The 24,600-nt window shown below is 41.5% G+C and overlaps 2 protein-coding genes across 4 annotated transcripts; one reads left to right on the top strand and one right to left on the bottom strand.

Annotated features, from left to right (window-relative positions):
• The first annotated feature begins 174 nt into the window (after positions 1-174).
• Positions 175-20,265, top strand: LOC108116644 (protein crumbs). Of its 3 annotated transcripts, none has more exons than XM_017228626.2 (14): positions 175-949; positions 10,907-11,251; positions 11,598-12,590; positions 13,076-13,396; positions 13,846-14,378; positions 14,664-15,208; positions 15,268-15,373; positions 15,438-15,632; positions 15,693-16,464; positions 16,531-16,713; positions 16,775-18,535; positions 18,598-18,722; positions 18,789-19,202; positions 19,345-20,265. In XM_017228626.2, the coding sequence occupies exons 1-14, from the start codon at positions 721-723 to the stop codon at positions 19,573-19,575; spliced, it is 6,753 nt and encodes a 2,250-aa protein (XP_017084115.2). In that variant the 5' UTR covers positions 175-720; the 3' UTR covers positions 19,576-20,265. The 3 variants fall into 3 exon arrangements, with proteins under 3 accessions (XP_017084115.2, XP_017084117.2, XP_017084116.2); XM_017228628.2 differs by lacking the exon at positions 13,076-13,396 and adding an exon at positions 12,736-12,864; XM_017228627.2 differs by lacking the exon at positions 13,076-13,396.
• Positions 20,266-20,346: 81 nt separating this feature from the next.
• LOC108116645 (zinc finger CCCH domain-containing protein 14) lies at positions 20,347-24,192 on the bottom strand. The gene is made up of 5 exons (XM_017228630.2): positions 23,980-24,192; positions 23,670-23,895; positions 21,337-23,616; positions 21,004-21,273; positions 20,347-20,933 (listed from the first exon to the last, which is right to left on the bottom strand). The coding sequence occupies exons 1-5, from the start codon at positions 24,019-24,021 to the stop codon at positions 20,707-20,709; spliced, it is 3,045 nt and encodes a 1,014-aa protein (XP_017084119.2). The 5' UTR covers positions 24,022-24,192; the 3' UTR covers positions 20,347-20,706.
• Between the last annotated feature and the right edge of the window lie 408 nt (positions 24,193-24,600).

Genomic DNA, 24,600 nt, shown 5'->3' with positions numbered 1-24,600 from the left:
TAACTTAAGCATTTTACCCCACTGTGCAGAGAGCGTGAGAGCAGTGTGACCGTAACGGAGCCCGTGAAAAATACGGAAAACTGCTTCAAGGCATATCAGAGCCGACGTAACTGGTCACACTATCCTATATATAAGACCATGAAACGGAAATCTACTATTCAAACGGTCGAAAAATTATCTTGCTGGTCGGACGTGTTTTTTTGGTCGCTCCCGCTCGAAACTTTTTGCCCCCCGTTTTGGCCAATGTGTGAGCGCGTGTGTGTTAGTGTGCTGCTTGCAGTTCAAAAGGGCAGCAACAACAACAAAGAGAGCGCACCTCTCTTTTAAGCCAAGTCTTTTACGCGATTGTGTGTGTGTGGCTTAGAATCGTGGCCTGGGAAGAAATGGCGAATTAGTTGGCTCAAAGCGGAATCTCTGTGCTCAATATTTAAATTCAGGCTAGAAAGTGTCGCGTGCGAAAGTGTGCAAATAAATACAACTAGCGAAAAAAGAAAAATAAAACTTAATACAAAAAAAAACCTGTTCTAAGCCAAGTGCCGATTGCGTGTGTGTGAGTGATTGTATGAAGAGTAAAGCAGAGAAAGAGAGAAAAGGGAGAATGCAATTAACAACAACGAGCTCAATGAGTTTCGTCTAAATAGATAAATAGTTAACCAAAATCAAGCCAAACGAAACCCTTTCCAATACGAAAACACGATTTAAGCCAACAAATCAACGATCATGGCTATAATCGCGAATGCGTCACCGCAACAAAATCATCGGCAAACATCAACAGCAGCAGCAGCAACAACAATAGCAGCGGCGTCAGCAGAAACAACAACAACAGCAAGAAGTCGAGACCGCACGAAAAGCGCAGCTCAAATTACGTCGCATTTGCTCAAGCGCGCCATTTCAGTTTATTCGTCGCCTCAATGGATACCGCTCTTCATACTTATTTACTTAGCAACAGGTGAGAGAACATAAAAGAGACAGAAAAAGGAGAGAAGAGAACCGAGGACATTCAGGAGGAGAGAACAATAGTCAGGGACATCTAGAAAGGGAGATAGCAATATCGTGTTTACATAGTTCTGAGATTACAGTTGAAACTCCCGGCATAGAACTTTAGTCCAAGGCTTATACTTAAGACTTTAATAAAACTTATAATAATATTTTAATTTAGGCTTTCAAGTAATGAAATTATTTATTATCTTATAATAATTATAGAGAAATTAAAAAAAAACAAATTTCTAATTTTAAGAAGATTCACTGTAAATTGGTTATTTGCTGAGCCACATGCATTCTTCAGGCTGAACATTCACATTCGCTGATGTTTCAAAAGCTCATAATCAGAAACAAGAGCAACAGGTCACGTGTGTGTGAGTGGGGCTATTCGTGTTTTGGGGAATGTGGCCAAAGGAAAATTCTTGTTGGTTGTAAGGGAATTAAAATTTCCATTGATTTTAGGCATCCGAAAAACTCGTTCTACGGGTTTTCCTTCAAGAAGTGACTCATAAGGCTGGCATACCTGAGGCTTGATTGTGTTAATTATCCACTAATTTCTTATTTTCGAAGTTTCTGTGTTTGTTCTTATCTTTCAAACAAAAGGAAGGTGTTAGTTTAGATTACGTATAAACTTATTTATATTTAGTAGAATTGAACTTCGATTTAGTCGCTAGGCAAGGTAATTAATCAAATTAAAAGCAGTTTATATGGGCCAGTTTACTTTTATAGATATTTCTAAACAAAGGACAGTAAACCCCAAAGCGATTCTAATAATAACTCCATATTTTGTACACTTGACAGCATAAAAATTAAAATAAAATTGTTGTTATTAAACCAGGAAACGGTAAAAATTATTATTTATTATTGTTTATTAATAGAGGTATGATTTTTTGGCAATAATACCTTATTTGTCTGCATTTTCAAAATGCTTTCAACGATACCACAACTTTGCAATCTGTGAAACTTATCGCATAACGATCATAATAATTGATTCACAACTCTTGCTGACTCATTATGTGTAATTTTCTGTTACATATTGTCCGAAGCTCAATTGTGTGTTTTGCCTTAGCATTGTCTGCCCCCATTTTTTCCATTGGATTGTGCAAAAACGACCTCAAAAATTTGGTTTATTTATTTACAATCTGAGTATCACAAACCCTCTAACCGGCCAACCATCCGCCTGTTGTTACTGACAATCTTATCTTTTGGCCGGAAAGTGAAGCACAGCAGTTGCAAAAGCGCGGCCAGCTCAACGTCAGCAATACCGCAATTCTGTTGATAGGTTGATAAAGAAAGTACACAGAAAATGGGGCATATAGATAGAGAAAGAGTTTTCCAGCTCCAGGAAAGCCCTGAAATGCATTTCGGAAACTAGTTTCTTTAGCAGCTTCCAGATAAATGCAAAGAATTTTTCATTACAGAAGTGTTTTCCACGTTAATGATCTTAATATTCTCTGCTAAATTTTTTAATTAAATTGTTTTATGAATGTGGTAGAATACCCAAAAAATTCAGGTAAAGAGAAAGGTTTTCCATCTCAGTGACGGGGAAACCCTGATATGCATCTAAGGAACTGGTTTTTACAACAGTTTCTATCATAAAATACTGAGTTTATATTCACATTCATAGCTGTTGGGGATTTCCTTGCATCAAAAACATTTTCTTTGTAATTTTACTATAAACAGATTAGATTAAAATTTCTAAAGTAATTTAAAAGATTTTTCAGTCATCAAATGTATATAAATGTATTGGGAAATCGTAAAGTAAGGGTGTTTTATCGTTGAATTTATCAAATGACTTTGGTTTATGATTGACAAGAAATACCCATAAATGAAAAAAAGAGACAATGAAATGTTTTCCATCTCTGTATTGGGAAATCCCTAAAAGGCATCACAGCAACTGGTTTATAGCAGCTTCCATCATAAAATCCAGACACCGACAGCGACGATCATCAGCGTCATCTTCACTTCGAGAGTGGTTTTCTGTCTGGCTTTCCTTTGAATTTCCGCCCTAAACAGATATAATCCATCATTTTCAGGGGAAAAATCGCGGTGCAGGTACTCTGCAAGAAGGAAAAGTGGAGGGAAAACACAAATGAACCAAATCTACCTGCATTGCGTTAACGATAACAACACGTGACCCCGCGGGTTTATGGAAATGTACTCGCACGTAAATGGAAATCGAGAATGGAAATTGTGTGCGACGGGACACACCCGCGTTCTACAGTGTCCGGTGTTTCGGCCTGGTCAAGTGTTAAAATGCAATCGGCCGTGACATGGGCCGTGGGCCATGTTTCGTGGGCCTACGCAACCGGCCGCGACCATTGCCTGACGTTGGCCATTAGTGCAAGTCGTTAGCCAAGCTCTATAAAAATAGCCAGAGTATAACTAAAAAAGAACTGATTTGCCCCAGTCCCTAAAGGTTAGGTGGTTTTAAATACGCATTACTATATAAGAACAGGAATTTGTGGAACGCTTTGAAATGAGTGCCATAAAGGTCTTGAATCGCAGGTCCTATTATAGGAAAAGTCATGAAAATTGGGTTGTAGGCTCTTGATATGGACATCTATATAAAGAGCTCTTTCAGTTTAAGACTGAACCTTCTTAATCCACAGAAATCGAATTTTCTTAAGGTGATTTGAAGTCGAGCCAACCAGCATAGTTCTTTCTTATTTCCAGTTGCAACGTTGCCTGTTTTCAGCGACTGCATCGATTAGCCAGCCTACCTTGGGAATTTACCAATGTACAAAAAACCGCAAATATGAGAAAATGAGGGAGAAAAAATATCAAACTCAAAAGACATTGCAGCTTTCGCTTTTTACTTGATATTATTTTTCAAAAAACAAATTTCGATGCAAACAAATGTTTAAAATTTGTGGGCGTTGTTCAATGCTGTCTGTTGGATTTTCTTTATCGCGGTGATCACGTAGTGCTGTTTTATCTGTCGCTATTTGCATACGCAGCGTACTGCCGGCAACAACAAAATCCATTGTTAGCATTGAGTCACACCAACAACGATACCATGGGACTTAACGCATTGAAATCGGACACAAATTGCTTGGTAATTGAGGTGGGAAATTACGGAATAGCCGAGTTCTGAAGGCAATTAGTGGACTCAGAATGCGTGGTTTTAATATTTATTTGTGACAATATTAATAGCAAATTGTTGATAGCTACAGATCTAAACTAAGTTCATTTGGGTTAACTAAAATATTGAAAAAAGTGTTATGATATTATGAGATTTTAAGCTTTTCCGTTTTAACCTTTTTAAAGTAAGAGTTGTTCCCTGAAAGTATAATAATAAATATGAAAATCCTACATGTTCATTCTACGGTGAAAGAAATTCCATTCTGAAGTTGTCTAGTCACTTCCTGATATGATTTCGTAAATATTTTCATAATTACTCATAGCCCTTAATTTATTTTGAATACCTTACCATGGTGCAACGCCCACAGACTGCGTTTATTCTCCCAAAGCCTGTGTTTGCTCAGGTTGAGGGTTCTGATGGTTATGGTGGTTCTGTGGATTCTAGTGGCTTGTTCTGGTGGTGCTGCTCTTTGGGGACGCACCGGAAAAGATTCTCAGGCGTGTTTTGGGTTTTTGTTTTATTCAACAGTTCATTGCTTTGTGCCAGTTTGTGAACAAGTCTGGCCGCCCCTTTTTCCAGGCCCACAGAATGTAAGGGCCGCCTTGTTGGCAACACACAGAAAGTGGTAGAACAACAACACAATGATTGCCACAAAACTGGTTCCCAGGTGCGCCTGCGCAGAAGCGGCTTAAAAACGTTTCAACGGCGCCAAAGAAGCGGGGGAGAGAAAGAGCGACTCTAATTTTGAGTGTGCTCCATTCTAGGCATTTATTTTTGGGAGTCTTCTCGCTTAGGAGTCATTTTGCTGTTCCCAGAACCGAGATATTAATGAATAAACGTTAACTGTTTGTACGTGAAATCACACGGTGAAAAATGGCCAAGTTAGAATTTAGAATATTGTTAGTAGGGAGATATATTATTTATTTATTTGTCAAACGTTTTTAGGTTCCACAAAACTTAACTATTATTAGACTAAAGCACGTTATCTGCTTTTAATTTTCCATCTAAAATGAAAATCGTGAACACATTTAAAGCCTCTTCTTATTATAATTTATTGTATTGTTGCCTTTAAACTTTTTCTCACTCGTGTTGATATCAAACCTTGATATGCTTTGATATCATTGTCATTATTTATGAAGAGTTCGTGCCAATTTAATTATATTAGCTTCTTATTTCTTTTTGTGCACAATTTCATGAGAGCAACCTGAGAGCGAAACCGTTGGAAGTTGTGACGCACTCGAATCAGTCAGTGGGTGCGGGATTTTTGTGGTGCCTGTTAATCTGCAGCTTTCATGGGAAGCATTTATTTATGAAAACTAATTAGCTTCTGACCGCTTGAATACATTGTTGCCATATTGTATAATAGGAGAGGTTTTTATTTAAATATTTAAAAGTATTTCCTCACCGCATTTCTTGGAAGCCAAAGCGGAAATTAGTGTGGGAACGCGTTTGTATCTCAGTTTCGTTTGATTCTTTCTTCTGGCCAACAAGGTGTTTGTGCAAATGATCGCTAAGAGCAAAGTATTCTTCGGGATGGAAGTGCAGTCAGACATGAAAGAGCTGAAAGTGTGTAAACTACAGAATGATGGGGAGGACATGGGAACACACTAATCTTGGGAAGAAAGGCAGTGCCTTCAGGGAAAGCAACAAAGAAATCTTTTTGAACAGGGATTAGACCATCTTAGAAGTATTGTTTGATGGAGCTAACCATATATCAAAGGGTTTTTAAATAGAGTTTTTATCTTTGTTATATTTTTGAGGTGTTTATATAAGCCAAGTTACCGTTATCTAGTTATTTATATGAAAAGCTTGAGAATGGTTTATGGTTTACAAAGCTTTTTTCTATTTTCTGCCCTTTAAACAGCGTTCAAAGAGGATTTCCTAGAACCCATATATGCTTCACCCAAATAAAATTATAAATATTCAAACAGGAACTTATTAAATAACATCCATATTAGGTGCTTAATAATTAAATATCTATTTCCACTTAAAAGTAGTTCAATTTTTGTTATTTCCTTAACTGTGCTAAGATAACAAACACGAAAAACTTAACAACAATACCAAAGACCTGATCAAAAACCCGTTTTTATAATTTCCCCCATAATCTCCATTTTAGATCTTCTTCGTGTTCACTTACCCGTATATAGTATATATTTCTGAAACTCTCATGTTCATTGAACATCAAGTGCAATTAAGCCCTTTCGATAATCGTATTATCAACAAGCTATAATTAAGTTTTAATCGCGACACGTTTTCACTTTTCCATCGATAGAAAATAACGAACAGACGTCAAAAACTGAAAACGAAAACGCAACAATTAAAGTGCAATTAAAAATTTCGAATTTAATTAGACAAAACAAAAATTAATGTTGTTGCTATTGTTGCAGGCAACAAATTAAATACAGAAACGGAAAACAAAAAAGTAAAATCGGTCAAATATAATTTATGCAACTTCTGAACATCCGATAAGCAAAAAGAAAACAACAAACAAACAATCGAGTGCAAAATGAAATGTTTCGTGGGCGTTTTGTTACTCAAAAGCCACGAAAAAAGTAAAAAGTATTTAGAGCAAAAATTAAAGGCAACAACACTAACGTGTTTTTGTGTGGGTTGGCTGGCAAGTGAGGCAACATAGACATATACACTTTTAGCTCAGTTTAAACAATTGAAGTACGACCAAATGCAGAGAGTTGCCCGCATGAACAAAAAGATGAACAAATGCACAGGAAAAATATATTTGTGTAGAATTTTCTATATTTTTAAAAACTTTCTCTAATAAACTTCATGTATTTTATATACAATTTTTTACGTAGAAGTGCAAAATCTAATTTGTTTCATGAATCATTCCGAAATACATTACTTTAGTTATGAAAATGTGATAAGCAATTTTTATTTAAATTTTGGTGCTGTGTAGGAGGGAAAAATCAAAAATAAAAAGGCAGTAAACAAACCCCGGCAACCGTTAAAGTTAGCCCAGTTAGCAACCTGCAACCTGTTTTGTTGTGGCCAGCCATTGGACCTGCAACCTGGGATAAGGGTTGCCCTCAGTAAAAAGGAGAAGGTGTGGGGCAAACAACTTTAAGAGCTCTTTGAATGTTCTGAAGTTGATGTAGCAAGTCCCACTGTCAAAACCATATTGGGAAATGACAAAAAAAAAGCTGTATGAAAATCGTTTTTCATTCAGTTCATTCACAATTTATTAAGTGCCAACTGCAATAGCTTATGGTGACATTGGTTAACGATGTAAATATGAACAATAGGCACAGCTGTTATGAAAATGAATAATAAAAGTTGTTTTTGGTTCTTTATAAGAATCTATATACCTTTCATAAAGTTGATAAATGTTATATTTTTATTAACTTTAAATAATCCATTATATCTATCTGTGAATATTTTTTCGAATTTTAAATATTTTAATTTTCATTTAGAAATGTGTTCTTTTTTAATTTTCTCTTTCGACCCTTCTTATCGCTGCTAGTATTCTGACCTGAGCTGTGTGTAGCCACTCCACGTTGGTATTGCATTGTACTTGGCTTGTTGTTGCATTGTTTTGCATATGCTGACGCTGATTAGTCATACCAACAGAATGCAGTGCAAAATTCGAAAAGGAAAATGCACTGGCAAAGCCAGAGGTAAAACCGATGCCAAGCAAAGCGAGCTGAGCCAATTTGCATACATCTACTTATGTTGTGTTTTACACCGCAGCCAAGTGTTGCAATGAGTTGAATGTTTTTTGTTAACTGGATCTACTGCAAAGAGAGAGCCTCTCGTTTTGACCAACTTAATGCGAGTCTGTGTGTGGGAGGGACAGGAATTTCTCCTAACTGTTTCCTCCTTCAAACAAACGCGTATTTCGCAGACTGTTTTTTGCATAAATCACTTTTTTCCTACCAGTAGTAAATAGCATGGGAAGTAACGAAATGGAGCAACTTAAAATGAGTGATTATCTCGGATATGGATTGAAGACACCGAGCGTTTTCTCTTTTAAATTGGAAGATTTAGCAAAGTATAGGGGCTTAGCATTTCTGGAGAAACTCCTTAAAAAAAGTTAATTAACTTCCCATTTAGTAAGTAAAAATATGAAAACAAAAACATGAGGGAAATGGTTGATCTTAAGTGAGTTACTATTTAGCAAAAGCTACTTTTAGGTAACTAAAAATAAATTAATATCTTAAATATAAAGCCTAGCCTATAATCTTTACCGTAATACTTTCAAGTTTATTAGAATAGATTATGTCAGAAGAGTACAAAAGAAATTTCCATCCATCCGTCTAAAAATAGTTAAGAATCTCTAAGCTGTCACTATAAAGATCATTTAAATTTCTAAGGTCTTGGCCATTGACCACGCCCCTGCTTAAGAACCGGCACAAACATTCTATGTCCCCGAAAAACTCCAAGCGCGACATCATTAAAAGCTTTAGAAGCATTTCCAAAAGAACGTTCGCTTCTGACAAAAGACGAAAGGCACTATTAAACTGTTTCTTTTATGGCACCGCTAAACCGAATTCTCTCTTGCTCTCTGGCAGAGAATTAAGCCAGAGTTTTGCAGTTCCAGTTCGAAGCCAAAGTCGAGTCATTTATGTCAGAAATAAGAAATAATAAACAACAACACGAACAAACGGCGAAAAAACACATAAAAGAGCGGAATAGAATTATTGCCGGTGGTTATGATTATGAAATTTCCGTTCCGTTTGTTTATGGCAAATCTGAGAAGTCGATGCTAAGATTATATAAAAGCGCATGTGAAGGCATAACTTCTATAGAAATTTATCCATAAAGTTGTTTTTAAATCTTAAAAATATGTTATTCCTCACCAAAAATGGGCTATAAATTGTAAATTTAATAATATTTATCTTTCATATATTATTTTTTATAAGCAACTTTTTTATTTTTGTTTTTCTCCGTGTACTTGTGTGATTTTTTATAGCATTTGTTGCCGTTTAACTTTTGAATACTTTTCTGCATAGTTTCGTACGTGAGTATAATATAATTATGAGCTACTTTGCTGGCGACTTATTTACTTGCTCACCTGACTACACCTTGGCTGCTCCCCGGCCACTCCCCTTTCTCACCTGGCACACATAATCACAGAAATGACAACAAAAAACTGAACTGTCAATGCAAATAGCAAATCGCCTTTAAATAGGTACGAAATAAAATGTTTGTGAGAAGACCGCGTAAAAAGAGGCAGCAAAATCGATGGCCTCATAAAGTATTGTATTTTGTTGTTAGTTGTCTTAACGTCGTTCAGGTTCTGTCGAGGTCCCCCAAAGCGCTTTCTAAGCTCGTGGAGCCATGGGTCAGGGCAGCCCAAAGGGCACAGCGGATCACAGACGGGTTCACTTGAGCCAGAAGGTGCTAAAATGATCTCTTCTTTGAATGGAGAAGTGCGAAAAATAAGTACACATGTGCCAACTTTATTAAGGAGAAGAAAAAACAATAAACATTTTGTTTTTGTTAATAAACCTTATCTTCGATGGGTGCCATTGAAAAAACAATGGTCTTTCAAGTTTTTAAACGACAAATAAATTTTCATGTTTATATTCGCATTACCAATAATAGAAAACACCTTTTAAACTTTGTAAATGAGTGTTAGGTTTCACCAATTTCTTAAGTATTCTAAGATTAATGTTGATGAAATTATTTTAGCGAAAAACATTGTAAAACTCAAAGCTAACATATTTGGAATAGTTTTTTAGGATTCGTTTCTGTTAATTTACAATTCCCTGTCAGACTTAAAAACTTGAATATATAATACATTTCCTGACTTAACATTGTTTTAATAATCTTATTAGCAACAAATTGTATAAAAATTAGTTTTATATAAAAAACGAACAGGTTTCCCTATTTTTTGCTCCAATTTCCTTTCGTTAATAACTTTTTCCTGAGCAACTTTCTTTCCGTTTTAAGATTTTTGTTTACTTTTTGTTTGATCTGTAGACTGACTATTGATGAAAACCAGCTTATAAACATGCAAGTCTATTTATTTTGTTAGTAAGTATCTAACATTCATAGTTGGCTCTTGGCAAGCCTTAACGCCTCGTGCACTTCAGTACAAGAAAGCTTGTTATTTTTTCGTTTTTGTTTTGAAAATGCTGAAGAAAACGACTTGGAGTTAGTTATGGAGTCTTCTGGTCTGGGGCTTTCTGCTTTTTTCTACTTTTGCTGATTTTTGTTTTTTCTGCCACTGAAGCGGGAATTGATTCTGCGCTTTGCTGATCAGCGCAAATGAAAGTTGAAAGGAGGGGAGGCCTCTAACTGATTACCATTTAAGTGGCATGTGCCAGGCCATGGCAACTCGTCTAATTTGGTCAATGCTACTCGAAAGACAAAACACTTTCTTAGCCGGAGAGCAATGGACAGAAACAGAGACGCGGCGAAAATGCTGAACTAAACAGCTCTGGGAAAATGTAAGCCAAAGTAAACCAATTGGCCATTTTCCGTGTGCCAAATACGCGAAATGAGGAAGTCTACGGTTACAAATGAGTTGGCCAAATGCGAATGAAATGCGATTAGTTAAATGAGAGCCCCGACTTGGCCCAAACCGACCTGGCCTTGTCATGCTTTTATTTCATTCATTTCATCCATCAGTCAGTTGCATTCAGCGAAAAGTTACACTGAATTAAAGAAAGTTTTCGCTTTTTATTACAAATTAACTTAAAGCTAAGAAAAAAGGTTTTCATATACAAGTTGTTAAATGGTTAAACTAGATGATATTTAGTTAAATATATGTCATTATTATTGATCAGGATCTTTTCTTTATCTCGATTTCTTGAATAATTTTTCCTCAGTGCAAATCTTAATCCCACTAACCCTGGCCATCTTGATCTTCTCTTGCAGATGTCGCCTCAGTGGCGGTGCCGACGAAGGAGGCGTACTTTAATGGCTCCACTTACCTCCGCCTGACCACGCCGATGCCCATTTGGGACCACTCGGCGATTAGTTTCCGCTCGTGCCGCGGCGGTGAGATACTCGCCCAGCAGTACAACAAGAACTCCATCGTAATCTCAGTGCTCAACGACTTTCTGCAAATATCCCTGGCGGGACCGGCAGTTCATGGGCCCAACAACCGTCTGGATGTGAAGTTACCCTACCAACTGCTGGACAACCGTTGGCATACGTTGCAGTTCAAGTACGAGTACGGAAATCTCTACCTGCATGTGGATCGTGCGGCAAGCATATTTGGTAAGTCACCATTAACCGCCATCCCCCTGACTGTCCCAAATTGGATTCCTATTGGAATGAGTTAGAGAGCCCACTCAATCGGGTCAGCCGTGGATAATCGTGAAATGCGGCAAAGCACATAGGAGTGAATCACATCACGAGGGTTAAATAATGCAATTGTGCCCGTTAAACGGGAATGGGAAACGGGTAATGATGAACTCATTCGAAAAATCAATTAAACGATTGGAAGGAAAACGTGCGAAGAGCTAATAATTTGAGGAAGTAGACACAGAATCAGAATGAGCTAAACAAAATAGTATTTTAATATTATTTTTTAATATTTAATTATGTTTTCTTTCTTCCTTAGCCAACTCCACGTACAACAGTCAGTTCCTGACGAACCAAGACATTGGCTACAAAGATGCCATCTTGATACTGGGGAACTCCTTCTCCGGCTGCCTTCTGGATGGACCAGGTCTGCAGTTTGTGAACAACTCCACAGTGCAGAATGTTGTCTTTGGAGTCTGCCCACTGACGCCAGGTCCCTGCAGCGATCACGATCTTTTTACCCGTTTGCCGGATAACTTCTGTCTGACTGATCCCTGCATGGGCCATGGAACCTGCTCGTCTAGCCCTGAAGGATACGAATGTCGGTGTACGGCCCGTTACACGGGAAAGAATTGCCAGAAGGACAATGGTTCACCCTGTGCCAAGAACCCCTGTGAAAACGGTGGCTCTTGCTTAGAGAACTCCCGTGGCGATTACCAGTGCTTCTGCGATCCCAACCACAGTGGTAAGCACTGCGAGACGGAGGTAAACATCCACCCACTGTGCCAGACAAATCCCTGCCTAAACAATGGAGCGTGCGTGGTGAATGCCATCACTGGAGCGCTTACCTGTGAGTGTCCCAAGGGATATGCGGGTGCCAGATGCGAGGTGGATACGGACGAATGTGCATCGCAGCCATGTCAGAACAACGGAAGCTGCATCGATCGGATCAATGGATTCAGTTGTGATTGCAGTGGAACCGGCTACACAGGCGCCTTTTGTCAGACCAACGTGGATGAATGCGACAAGAATCCGTGCCTGAATGGTGGCAGATGCTTCGATACTTACGGTTGGTACACTTGCCAGTGCCTAGATGGCTGGGGCGGTGAAATTTGCGATCGACCCATGACCTGCCAAACGCAGCAGTGTTTAAATGGAGGAAGCTGCCTGGACAAGCCTATCGGATTCCAGTGTCTCTGTCCTCCAGAGTACTCTGGTGAACTGTGCCAAATTGCACCCAGTTGCGCCCAACAGTGTCCCATCGATTCGGAGTGCGTAGGCGGCAAGTGCGTGTGTAAGCCAGGCTCATCGGGTAAGTTTTACGTTTCATTCTATCCGGTTAAAGGGATCATTTTTTGGTATTGCATGTCCTTTACAATTGATTTTTCATTTGCTTTCTGCGGGCTTAATGGTCTTGGTTTTCTCTACTTAATATTTAACAAATTATGGCATATAAGCTACCGATTTGGAGCCGCTGACTCCGCTCGAGCTGGACATTCTCGATTCCACGCTGTGCCCCAGCGAAAAGAAGAAGCGCTACATATCGCCCGAGTGGCTCAAACGCAAGCGTTGTGAACTAAAACTAAGTAGGTCGGATACAGGAGCAGCTTACTAAAAGGGGGATCTAGGATAGTTTAAGATTGCCAAAAAATAGCTTAACCCATAAGCTTATTTCATAACCAACACCCGCCAACACACACACTAACTGTATATATTGACCACTTTATACGCTATAACCTAATGCCTTAATCTTGTATTATACAAAAACACGTTGCGTTCAATGGGTATTAAACGTAGGACCCATTGGTCATTGCCTGCCAACAACAACCACACCGACACCAGAACAAGAGCCAACAACAACAACGACAAGAACCACAGCAATCCCTATCCCAGCTATTCCAAACACCCTAACAACAACCAAGATACCGCCAATAACAACAGCCAGAACCGAGGTGGCAACAACCACGGCTAGCAAAAAACCACAACAACAGCAACTGCAATCACCGACCCAACGCTCGGCCTCCCTGAATGCATGTCCCCAAGAAAACTGCTTGAACGGTGGCACCTGCCTGGGCTATAGTGGCAATTATACCTGTATTTGTGCTAGTGGATACACAGGTTTGGCATACATATGTCCGGGGTTGTCCTAAAAGAGTGCATGCCGTTGATGATCCACTTAAATGAGTTTAATTTGCATGCGGTTAATGGCCCTTGTGGTTGTTGGATTTCAATTGATATTGATTTCGACTAGAGTCCTGTCTGAATCCACTCTGCATGGGTACTTGTTAAGTACTTATAAAGTTATCAACTAAAAATGTCATAATTTGTGTAAAGAATTCAGTTTAATGTAGACTCACACAGGACTCAAGTTAAAAATTAAAATATTGTTAAAGCTTTTAGTGCAACCCCAGATATAAACTAACTGTAATTATGTAGAAAAGTAGAAACAATTGATAAATGGTAGACACTTGAAAAAAAAAATCTTTAAATACATTTGTTAAATAAAAAGTACTTAGTTATAATAACCCTAAATTATAATAAATACTAACCCCTACGAATATTCCCAGGTTACAACTGTCAAACGAGCACAGGCGATGGAGCAGCTGCTTTGGCCCTGACCCCCATCAATTGTAATGCTACCAATGGCAAGTGCCTGAATGGAGGCACCTGCTCCATGAACGGAACCCATTGTTATTGTGCCGTGGGCTATTCCGGAGATCGTTGCGAGAAGGCCGAAAACTGTTCACCGCTCAACTGCCAAGAACCTATGATATGCGTTCAGAATCAGTGCATCTGCCCGGAGAACAAGGTGTGCAACCAGTGTGCCACCCAACCCTGCCAGAATGGAGGTGAATGCGTGGATCTACCGAATGGAGATTACGAATGTAAATGTACTCGAGGATGGACTGGACGGACTTGTGGCAACGACGTGGATGAGTGCACTCTGCATCCGAAAATATGCGGCAATGGTATCTGCAAGAACGAAAAGGGATCATATAAGTGTTATTGCACACCCGGATTTACGGGAGTACACTGCGACTCTGATGTCGACGAGTGCCTCAGTTTTCCCTGCCTCAACGGAGCCACATGCCATAACAAGGTAGGTAGATGGCAGTCGGACTCGGATCCGAGTCTGCCTTTGGTGAATGAACTTTTGTTACTAAAGTGTAATTAGTTGTTTTTCTTTAAATTCGGAAAGCATCGGATATTGAGACAAGTGAGTGAGAGTAGTCGTGGGGCTAGCGTTCCTTATTCTGATTCCCTGATTATTGCTCATCGTATAATTGCTGAGAGCTTTTATTTAGAAATACCTGAGAAATCTTAATCTAATCTTACCTTCTTAAACAAACAATTTTAAACGATTTATGTAATGATTTCCATTTAGATCAATGCCTACGAATGCGTTTGCCAACCAGGATATGAAGGCGAGAACTGCGAAGTAGACATCGACGAGTGCGGTAGCAATCCCTGCTCCAACGGATCCACCTGCATCGACAAAATCAACAACTTCACCTGCAACTGTATCCCAGGAATGACGGGTCGAATTTGCGACATCGACATAGACGACTGCGTGGGAGATCCCTGCCTAAATGGAGGTCAGTGCATTGACCAGTTGGGTGGCTTCCGTTGTGACTGCAGTGACACCGGCTATGAGGGCGAGAATTGTGAACTGAATATCGACGAATGTCTGTCAAACCCTTGCACGAATGGTGCCAAGTGCGTAGATAAGGTCAAGGATTACTTCTGCGATTGTCACAAGGGCTACAAGAGCAAAAACTGTGAGGAGGACATCAACGAGTGCGAAAGCAATCCCTGCCAGTACAACGGCACCTGCCTGGAAAGGTCCAACACAACGCTGTACCAACTTAGTCGGATCACGGATCTGCCCAAGGTGTTTAGCCAGCAGTTCAGCTTTGAGAATGCCAGCGGGTTAGTGGTCTAAAGTTACTTTAAACAAGATTCATGAACTAATCCCATTTAATCCTTAGTTACGAGTGCGTTTGTGTGCCTGGCATCATTGGAAAGAACTGTGAGATCAATATAAATGAGTGCGATAGCAACCCCTGCAGCAAACACGGAAGCTGCATCGATGGCGTAAGTTAACAGACTAAAAAGATATATTCATGAGATTTAATATTGATCTTGTTATTCTTTTCAGATTGGTACCTACATTTGTGAATGCGAACCTGGCTTCGAGGGCACCCACTGCGAGATCAACATTGATGAGTGCGATCGCTTAAATCCCTGCCAGAAAGGAACTTGTTATGACCAGATCGACGACTATGACTGCGACTGTGATGCCAACTATGGAGGGAAAAACTGTTCCGTGCTTCTCAGAGGATGTGACACAAATGTATGTTTGTCATCTGATAATTTTGTGATCTTTCTAATAATGTTTCTTTCCCCATTTTAGCCATGCTTAAATGGTGGTGCCTGCTTACCATACTTGATCAACGAAGTAACTCATCTATACAACTGCACCTGTGAGAACGGCTTTCAGGGTGATAAATGCGAAAAGACCACCACACTGTCTATGGTGGCCACCAGTTTGATTTCAGTAACCACAGAACGCGAGGAGGGCTACGACATTAATCTGCAATTTAGGACGACTTTACCAAACGGAGTTCTGGCCTTTGGAACAACCGGCGAAAAGAATGAGCCAGTTAGCTATATTCTCGAACTGATTAATGGACGACTTAATCTTCATTCCTCGCTGCTGAATAAGTGGGAGGGCGTGTTTATCGGATCGAAGCTAAACGACAGCAATTGGCACAAGGTGTTTGTGGCCATAAATACTTCGCATTTAGTACTTTCGGCAAACGATGAGCAAGCCATCTTCCCGGTGGGTTCTTACGAAACAGCCAACAACAGCCAGCCCTCATTCCCGCGAACATACCTCGGCGGTACCATTCCCAATCTGAAGTCCTATTTACGCCACCTAACACACCAACCATCGGCTTTTGTGGGCTGCATGCAAGACATAATGGTCAATGGCAAATGGATCTTCCCCGATGAGCAAAATGCGAATGTCTCCTATACCAAACTGGAAAATGTACAGAGCGGATGTCCCCGAACGGAGCAATGTAAACCGAATCCCTGTCATTCGAATGGCGAGTGCACGGATCTTTGGCACACGTTTGCCTGTCACTGTCCCAGACCCTTCTTCGGACACACCTGCCAGCATAGTAAGTAGTCTTGAACCGAATAAACTTTTTAATAGTCCTAAAACGTTTTAATTTATTTTGTTTTAGATATGACGGCAGCCACGTTTGGCCACGAGAACACTACTCACTCGGCTGTTATTGTTGAGACAACGGATGTGGCTAGAAGAGCCATTCGTTCTATCCTAGACATATCCATGTTTATCCGAACACGTGAGCCAACTGGTCAGGTCTTTTACTTGGGCACCGATCCACGAAAGGCGCCCACTAAAAGTGAGTATAAGCTCTATTGATTTAGTTCGTAGAATATATATTTATTTTTATATTCCTACAGATATTGGTGACTCGTATGTGGCGGCCAAGCTGCATGGTGGCGAACTGCTTGTGAAGATGCAGTTCAGCGGCACTCCGGAAGCTTATACTGTCGGTGGCCAGAAGTTGGACAACGGCTATAACCACCTGATCGAGGTGGTGCGCAACCAGACTCTCGTGCAGGTCAAGCTCAATGGTACCGAGTACTTCCGCAAGACGCTGTCGACGACGGGTCTGCTGGACGCACAGGTGCTCTACTTGGGCGGACCTGCACCCACACGAGAATCTCTATTGGGAGCTACCACTGAACCGGGTCCGGTGCCAATTCCTGGGGCAGGAGTCCCCATCGAGGACACCACGGTGCCTAAGGAGGCGGACGACAGCAGGGACTACTTCAAGGGAATCATTCAGGACGTGAAGGTGAGCAACGGCTCACTTAACCTTATTGTGGAAATGTATTCGCTGAATGTGACGGACGTACAAGTAAATGCCAGGCCATTGGGCGCCGTCACCATTGATCGCGCCTCCGTATTACCCGGTGAGGTGTCTGATGATCTATGTCGAAAGAATCCCTGTCGCCACAACGCCGAGTGTCGAAACACATGGAACGACTACAGCTGCAAATGCCCCAACGGCTACAAGGGCAAGGATTGCCAGGAGATAGAATTCTGTCAACTGGTTAAATGTCCTGGCCAGAGCGTTTGCCAAAATCTAGACGATGGCTACGAGTGTATGACCAACACCACGTTCACGGGTCAGGAACGCTCTCCTCTGGCCTTTTTCTATTTTGAAGAGCCACCATCAGAGGAGAATGTGGGTGAAGATGCTCCCAAGCCACTCAAACCAGTCATTGATATTGCCTTCCGAACACGTGCTGGTGGAACTCTGCTGTACATCGACAATGTGGATGGATTCTTCGAGATTGGCGTGAACGGTGGACGAGTGACTATCACCTGGAAGCTTAGTGCGCTTCATTTCGGCGAGTCCGCTCGCTTCGAGAAGGAGAACACTGACGGAGAGTGGAGTCGAATTTACTTGAGGGCACACAATGGCAAGTTAGAGGGTGGCTGGAAAGGTTGGGAATCGATGGTGGATCCAGCGCCAGCCTTCTCTACAGACATTGACCAAGCAGCCATCCAATCTCTAATCGCCTCCAGTACTCAGATTTACTTGGGAGGCATGCCAGAATCTCGACAAGCACGAGGATCCACTCTGTCTGCCCAACAGGGCTCTCAGTTCAAGGGCTGTGTAGGCGAGGCCAGGGTGGGTGATCTCTTGCTGCCCTACTTTTCCAATGCCGAGCTATATCCCCGCACCGTAAACGTTTCCGTTCACCTGAAAGCCCAATTCCGATTGAACACCACGCGTCCGGAGGAGGGCTGCATTCTGTGTTTCCAGTCCGACTGCAAGAATAGCGGTTTCTGTCAGGCTCCATCCGATGAGTACGCGTGTACTTGTCAAGCTGGATTCGAGGGCGATGATTGCGGCACCGATATTGATGAGTGTCTGAACACGGAGTGCATGAACAATGGCACCTGCATTAACCAAGTGGCGGCTTTCTATTGCCAATGCCAGCCAGGATTCGAAGGTCAGCACTGCGAGCAAAATATTGACGAGTGTGCGGATCAGCCATGCCACAACGGTGGAAACTGTACGGATCTGATCGCAGCGTATTTGTGCGACTGTCCGGAGGACTATACAGGCCCACAGTGCGATGTGCTTAAACAGATGACCTGTGAAAACGAGCCCTGCAGGAATGGATCCACCTGTCAGAATGGATTTAGTGAGTAAAATGCTAAATATAATGCCAAATGGTTACTTAATCTAAATATAATTTATTTTTAGATGCATCCACTGGGAATAACTTTACCTGCACCTGCGTGCCCGGTTTTGAGGGTCCACTATGTGATATTCCCTTCTGTGAGCTAACGCCGTGCGATAACGGTGGCCTTTGTTTAACCACTGGAGTGGTGAGTTCTTTTGAAAGGAATAATCTTGCAAACCTTTTACTTATCCAAACACATTACTTCAACCAGGCCCCCATGTGCAAGTGCAGCCTGGGATACACAGGTCGCTTGTGCGAACAGGACGTAAATGAGTGTGAATCGAATCCCTGCCAGAACGGAGGACAGTGCAAAGATCTCGTGGGCAGGTACGAGTGCGACTGCCAGGACACTGGATTCGAGGGCGTTCGCTGCGAGAATGACATCGATGAATGCAGTGTGGAAGGCGACTACTGCGGAGGATTGGGCCGTTGCTTTAACAAGCCCGGGTCCTTCCAGTGCATCTGCCAAAAACCATATTGCGGGGCCTACTGCAACTTCACGGATCCTTGCAACGCCACGGACCTCTGCTCCAACGGTGGTCGCTGCGTGGAATCATGTGGTGCCAAACCAGACTACTATTGCGAATGCCCAGAAGGATTCACTGGCAAAAACTGCACAGCACCGGTGAGTTTACAGATAATTTAATGATCATAAAGCATTTAATAATTATATTATTGTGTTTAATCTACGAATCGAAATTTACTAGATCGACACACATTGTTAAATAAACAGCAAAAAATCTAAAACATATTGTTTTCTATTTCAGATCACGGCCAAGGAGGATGGACCCTCGACGACAGACATTGCCATCATAGTTATTCCCGTGGTGGTGGTGCTACTGCTGATCGCGGGAGCCCTACTAGGTACGTTCTTGGTTATGGCCAGAAACAAACGGGCCACCAGGGGCACTTACAGCCCCAGCGCTCAGGAGTACTGCAACCCGAGGCTGGAAATGGACAACGTGCTTAAGCCACCGCCGGAAGAGCGACTTATTTAGTTTTGAGCGTGAGCGACGATTAGCAAAGCAAACAAAAGATATTTTTAAATCCGCCCATATACACCTAGCTGTAGGAGTAACGCAATGTTTTGTACTAAGTTCGCCCCCTAGTTACGACTTACATCTTAAGGTGCTCAAAGCAACAGCAGCAGCAGCCAGGCTTCCACCTCGACTCGCCCCGATCCCCCCTGCCTACGCTTTAGTTAGTTAATAATGCCGTTGTCTATTTATTCTAGTAGTTTATATGACAGACGTACCCCCTATAGTCGTTATGTAGTTACGTTCCGATAGTTTAGATTCAGTATTCGATTTCTCGTATATGTAATCCTAAAGCTGCGAACAAAGTTGAGCTCTGACACCGAATTCCCCTTTACATTCCCTTCAAACGTATTGTATGAGTATTTTTGTAAATAGGATTGTTTGCCGACTCTTAAACTAAATTAGCTGAGCTAAAATCGAAATCAAAAAACTGAAAATCCTATATGCCTATATATACGTGAGTATATATATCAGTAAATGTGGCCTTATAACAAAAAAATAGTAACAAAAAGCAATGACAACAAGAAAAAAATATGAGAAACTATTGGTTAAGTAAATCAAATAAAAGACATATTTTGCTCTAGAATTTCTAAGCGTAAACTTAAGAGACTGTACTATATAATAAATATTAAATATTTCGACTTTTTCCAATTAATTGTCTATTAATTTTATATTTTTAATAACAAATTTATCTAGTTATAACTACCCGGCAACAATAATGAAAAATCATGATTTTCTTTTTCCAATTTATAGCAACTATTGCTAATTTATTCGTCCACTTTAGCATGACGTGTACTTAATGGTTTGAATGCAAACAAATCCGTATGAACAACAAACTTTAGTTTTGTTTATCATTTCAGTGAGAGAGCTGCTAATGACTAATATAAAAGTTATTAATTATACGCAGTAGGATGAATGCAAATAAAAATGAAAATTAAATAGGTATACAACAATTGTGTATATAGAAAAAATTAAACTCCAAGCTCGCCTAGTTATACAATTGAAAGAGAGTGGTATCAAATAGTGGCCGATCGCCAAGAGTCCAGAGTACATTTGCTAAATATCGTTAAAAGGTGTAGTGCAATGGCCTACTTAGCCCAAAGATGCAACCCATTTAAATTTGCTCTGCATCTCAGGATGGTAGAAGATGCACTCCAACTTGTTCACACAGTTCTTGCCAAATCGGCAGGGTTTGGGGTGATAAAAGGTACATCCCAACTTGGAACAATTCGGGTAGTACTTGCACATTGTAGTTGCCGTCGTGGAGGTCACAGGAGCCGATATCGACTTGTAGTTCTGAACTGGTATGACGTGAGATGCTGTTAAATAGTGAAAAGTAGCGAATTAATAAATTATCATAATAAGAATAATATTATAATTATATCTTACAAAGTGGTGGCGCCGCAAGCTGTACATGACTTAGATCTCTTTGGCCGCCGTGAGCGAAGTTACAGTCGATGCTCATGCAGGCCATGTCGAATTTGCACTTGGGATGTGAATACATGCACTTGTCCGCAAACTTGCAGTTGGGAAACGATTTGCAAGGTGCCGTCGGATGATAGTACTCACAGAACTGCTTCGTACAGTTCGGATGATACTTGCAGCGCTCCTTGGGCTTATTCACCTTTAGCACAGTAGAATCCACACTAACTGCGCTTACTAAATATGGTAAAAATGTTATTTTGAGTAATAGTTTTCATTAAATTTGAATAATACACTTACATGCCGGCAAGTTGTCGTATTTTCTGTCCTCTGCATTACGTATTGCAACTCTGCGCTTCTCCGGAGCCACTGCATCACGTTCTGTGCTCCCCGAACGACGCTTTTTATTCGCACTCGGCTCTTCGTCGCTCTTAAGTGTGAAACGTATAGGCGTGTGCTTTGCTTTGGTAGCTGTAGAAGGGCATGTGGAGGCGCCTGATGTTGCGGCTCCAACTGGCGTCTCTACTGAATTAGATCTTACGTGTTTCTCCTTGCTCGTACCCCTCTTCTCCACTCGCGGCTTCTGTTTGGCCGGTAGTGGGGGAGTTGTCGAGCGATCCTCAATTGGAGCTTTATCCTTATTGTCTTTGTGTCCATTTTCCGGGACTGTAGCTGCCATTGCTTGTTGACGTTTATTAGGCGAACGTTTCTTGGGTGAACCGTGCATTTCGTCATCCTCATCCGTGTCATTCTTAATTATGATTTTCTTGATTTCTTGTGGCTGCCGGAGCACCTCGTTGCGATTGAGACTACGCGTTGCCTGCTGGGAGGGCGAGCCACTACTCTGAGTTGGCGAGGCTGAAAAGCTTCTATCGCGATTCGATCGTCGTCGCTTCTCAGCCGTCAAAACCGTAGGATCAGCGCTGGAAGAGGACACTTGAGGATTGGGTGCAGGCGACGAGGAACGCTTGCGTGAGATGCTTGGTCTTTTGCGATAGGAGCCTCCCTTGCCATTGTTTCCTACAAGGGTTTTGTCGCCGTTCAATGTGACTACAAACTGAGTCTTGAGTGCGCCGGAACTGGGACTTGGCTCGTCATGCGAACTGATGTGCAAGTCCAACTCATCTACATTGGTTAGCAACTGCGGCACATACGATTCAATCTGATCTTTAATCAAAGAAGGCGCGTATTCTTCCTCTACCACTTTAATTTCGGCGCGGCTCTCGTTGGGTCGCCGTGCACGATTGCCATCCCGTTGCAGCACATTCACAACTAACTCCCTAGTTGTGCGCCGGAAGAGTTCTTTGCCGGGTGCACTTCTCTTGCTTCGATCCCTCTCGCGGTCCCGAACCCGTTCGTTCTTTTCCACAGACTTGCGCTTGCCTAGAGAACTGCTCCTTTTCTCTACCTCCTCGGTTTCCTTCTTCGATGAAGTTTTAGCAAGAATTGTGGAACGCTGGGCGTCGGCCACGGCTCGCAACAGAAGGTTCTTACAGGCCTGCCGCCGGGGAGAAACCTGTGGCCTAGGCTTAATCTTAATAACGGAGTTTACTGGTTTATCGGCCATATCCTCATCGTCTGATGGCTCTGGTGGCTTGTTCACAGCAACAATTACCCGGGAACCAATACGTTGTTTTGAACTTGTAGCCTCCGGACTAGGCGAGCGACGTTGACGGTGATTACGGTTCGAGTCTCTAGAGTTATCTCGGCTAGAGCGTCGTTCTCGGGAGCGATCTCGCTGACTTCGCTCCTTGTTGGCCTCGGGTTCGCTGCGTCGTCGATGGGCCGGTACGTATAATTCCTTTTGGGTACGCTGCGAGCGCTCTGCCGGCAATTGGGCTTTGGATCCCAGACGATCGTGTACAGATCGGCGTTCACAGCGGTCTTCAGTTGACTTCTCCGCTGCTTGCTCCTCTGACTGCACCTCTGTCGCTGCTTCCTGGCGTGAACTAATCTCTAGTTCTATATCTGCGCGCTTTTCAGGTGTCTTTTCTCGTCTGTTAAAAATAATCGGACTCTTAGCCTTTCGTGGGGGCGCTTCCGTTTGAACATGCTCATCTTCGGGCTCTTGTTCCACTGACTCCTCCTGTGCACTTAAGTTCAAAAGATCGTCATCTTCATCGCTTTCATCTCCGATTTCGCCAATCTGGCGTAAATGCTTCTTGGCTGCATGGATTTTCTTTTGGATTTCGGCCAGTTCAGCGAGATCCTTCTGACGATTGACCCCGCTGGTTGTGGAGCTGATCTCGGACACGACGGGTAAGTCCAATTCTCTGCTGGCCGAAGCCTCCTCATCCTCAATGGATTTGCGCTTTTTCTTTTTGTGCAGGATTTCGTCTTTAGCATTGAGATCGATGTCCATGGTTTTCTTTGCCTTTTCAAGTAATTCTTCGGCAAAGACATCTGTGATAGAGGTGATAACGGGCATGGAATCCGTGGCACTTGATTGCTGCTCCAATAATTCATCACCGGACTTCCTGTGCGGCCTTTTGTCTTTTCTGGAGCCCTTTTTATCCTTGTCCTTATCCTTTACTTTGACCGTTTCTCCTTGGCCACGAGACTTTCGCTTTTTGCTGGATGCTAAAATAAAGGGTATTAATAGGTGTTCTAGAAAAAGTCTATTTTTCTTTTACCACTTGATGCGGGCAGTGTAACCTCTTGTAGCTTTTGCAGCACTTCATGCAGCCAGGTGACGAAAAGATCAGTCTGATCGCCCAGGAAAAGATTTAGCTCTGCGTTCATTTGTTGTTTTGTGCGCTTATTGGCCACCATAACCATAACGTAGTCCGGCAGCTCATCGTCTATGAAACCGGCCGATCCCCCGGTTCCGAGCTCCAACAGCTTGGCCTTGACGGCACTCTATCAATTAAATATGAAAACATTAATTTAGGGTATTCTCTCCGAGTAGCATTACGAGTTCATTGATTTTCCACCGTCACTTACGCGCATCTTCTGCCCAATCTCGCTGCCCAGGTTGCACTCCATGTTTGCTTGATTTTCTATCCGTTCCAGTGTTCGGTTTCCGAGGACATTTATTAGCTGAATTTTATTTTGTGGACAGTTCTATTTTTTATTACATGAGAAAATAGCAAAATCTCCCAGAAAATAATTATCGCAGCTGCTCCGATATCCGAATCTAAGGGTGGGAGCTCGGCATATGGGGTATTCTGAATAGAGTGCAAACTGTTTTTTAATATCTATTTAAGTCGCCTTTTCAACTGCTTTAATAATAACAAATTTTATAGAAATTTTTTAATTTTGAATTATTTATGTCTAATTAAAGAACACACTTTATCCTGCTAAATTTCACTAAATTTTAAATTGTTCGTGACACTCACCCCGAATTAAGTGCCGAAGTACATTAAGGTAATCGGTACCATTGACTGAATTTAAAAATTTCAATAAGTTATTCATTTTATTCCGTTCTCTTTATTTTGTTGTTTCTTGAAAGTTGTTCAATTTACAAATTAAGTGTAAAGCTATTTTTAAAGAAAGACTAAACTTTTTTTAGATGTTAATATTTTTATTTAACCGCTTATCCTTGTTTTGTCAACACATTTAAGT

Source organism: Drosophila eugracilis, unplaced genomic scaffold (genome assembly GCF_018153835.1).
Source record: "Drosophila eugracilis isolate 14026-0451.02 unplaced genomic scaffold, ASM1815383v1 contig_75, whole genome shotgun sequence".
NCBI classification, from domain to species: Eukaryota; Metazoa; Arthropoda; class Insecta; order Diptera; family Drosophilidae; genus Drosophila; species Drosophila eugracilis.
The sequence above is the reverse complement of the archived record's forward strand: the minus strand, read 5'-3'. Positions and strand labels throughout refer to the sequence as shown.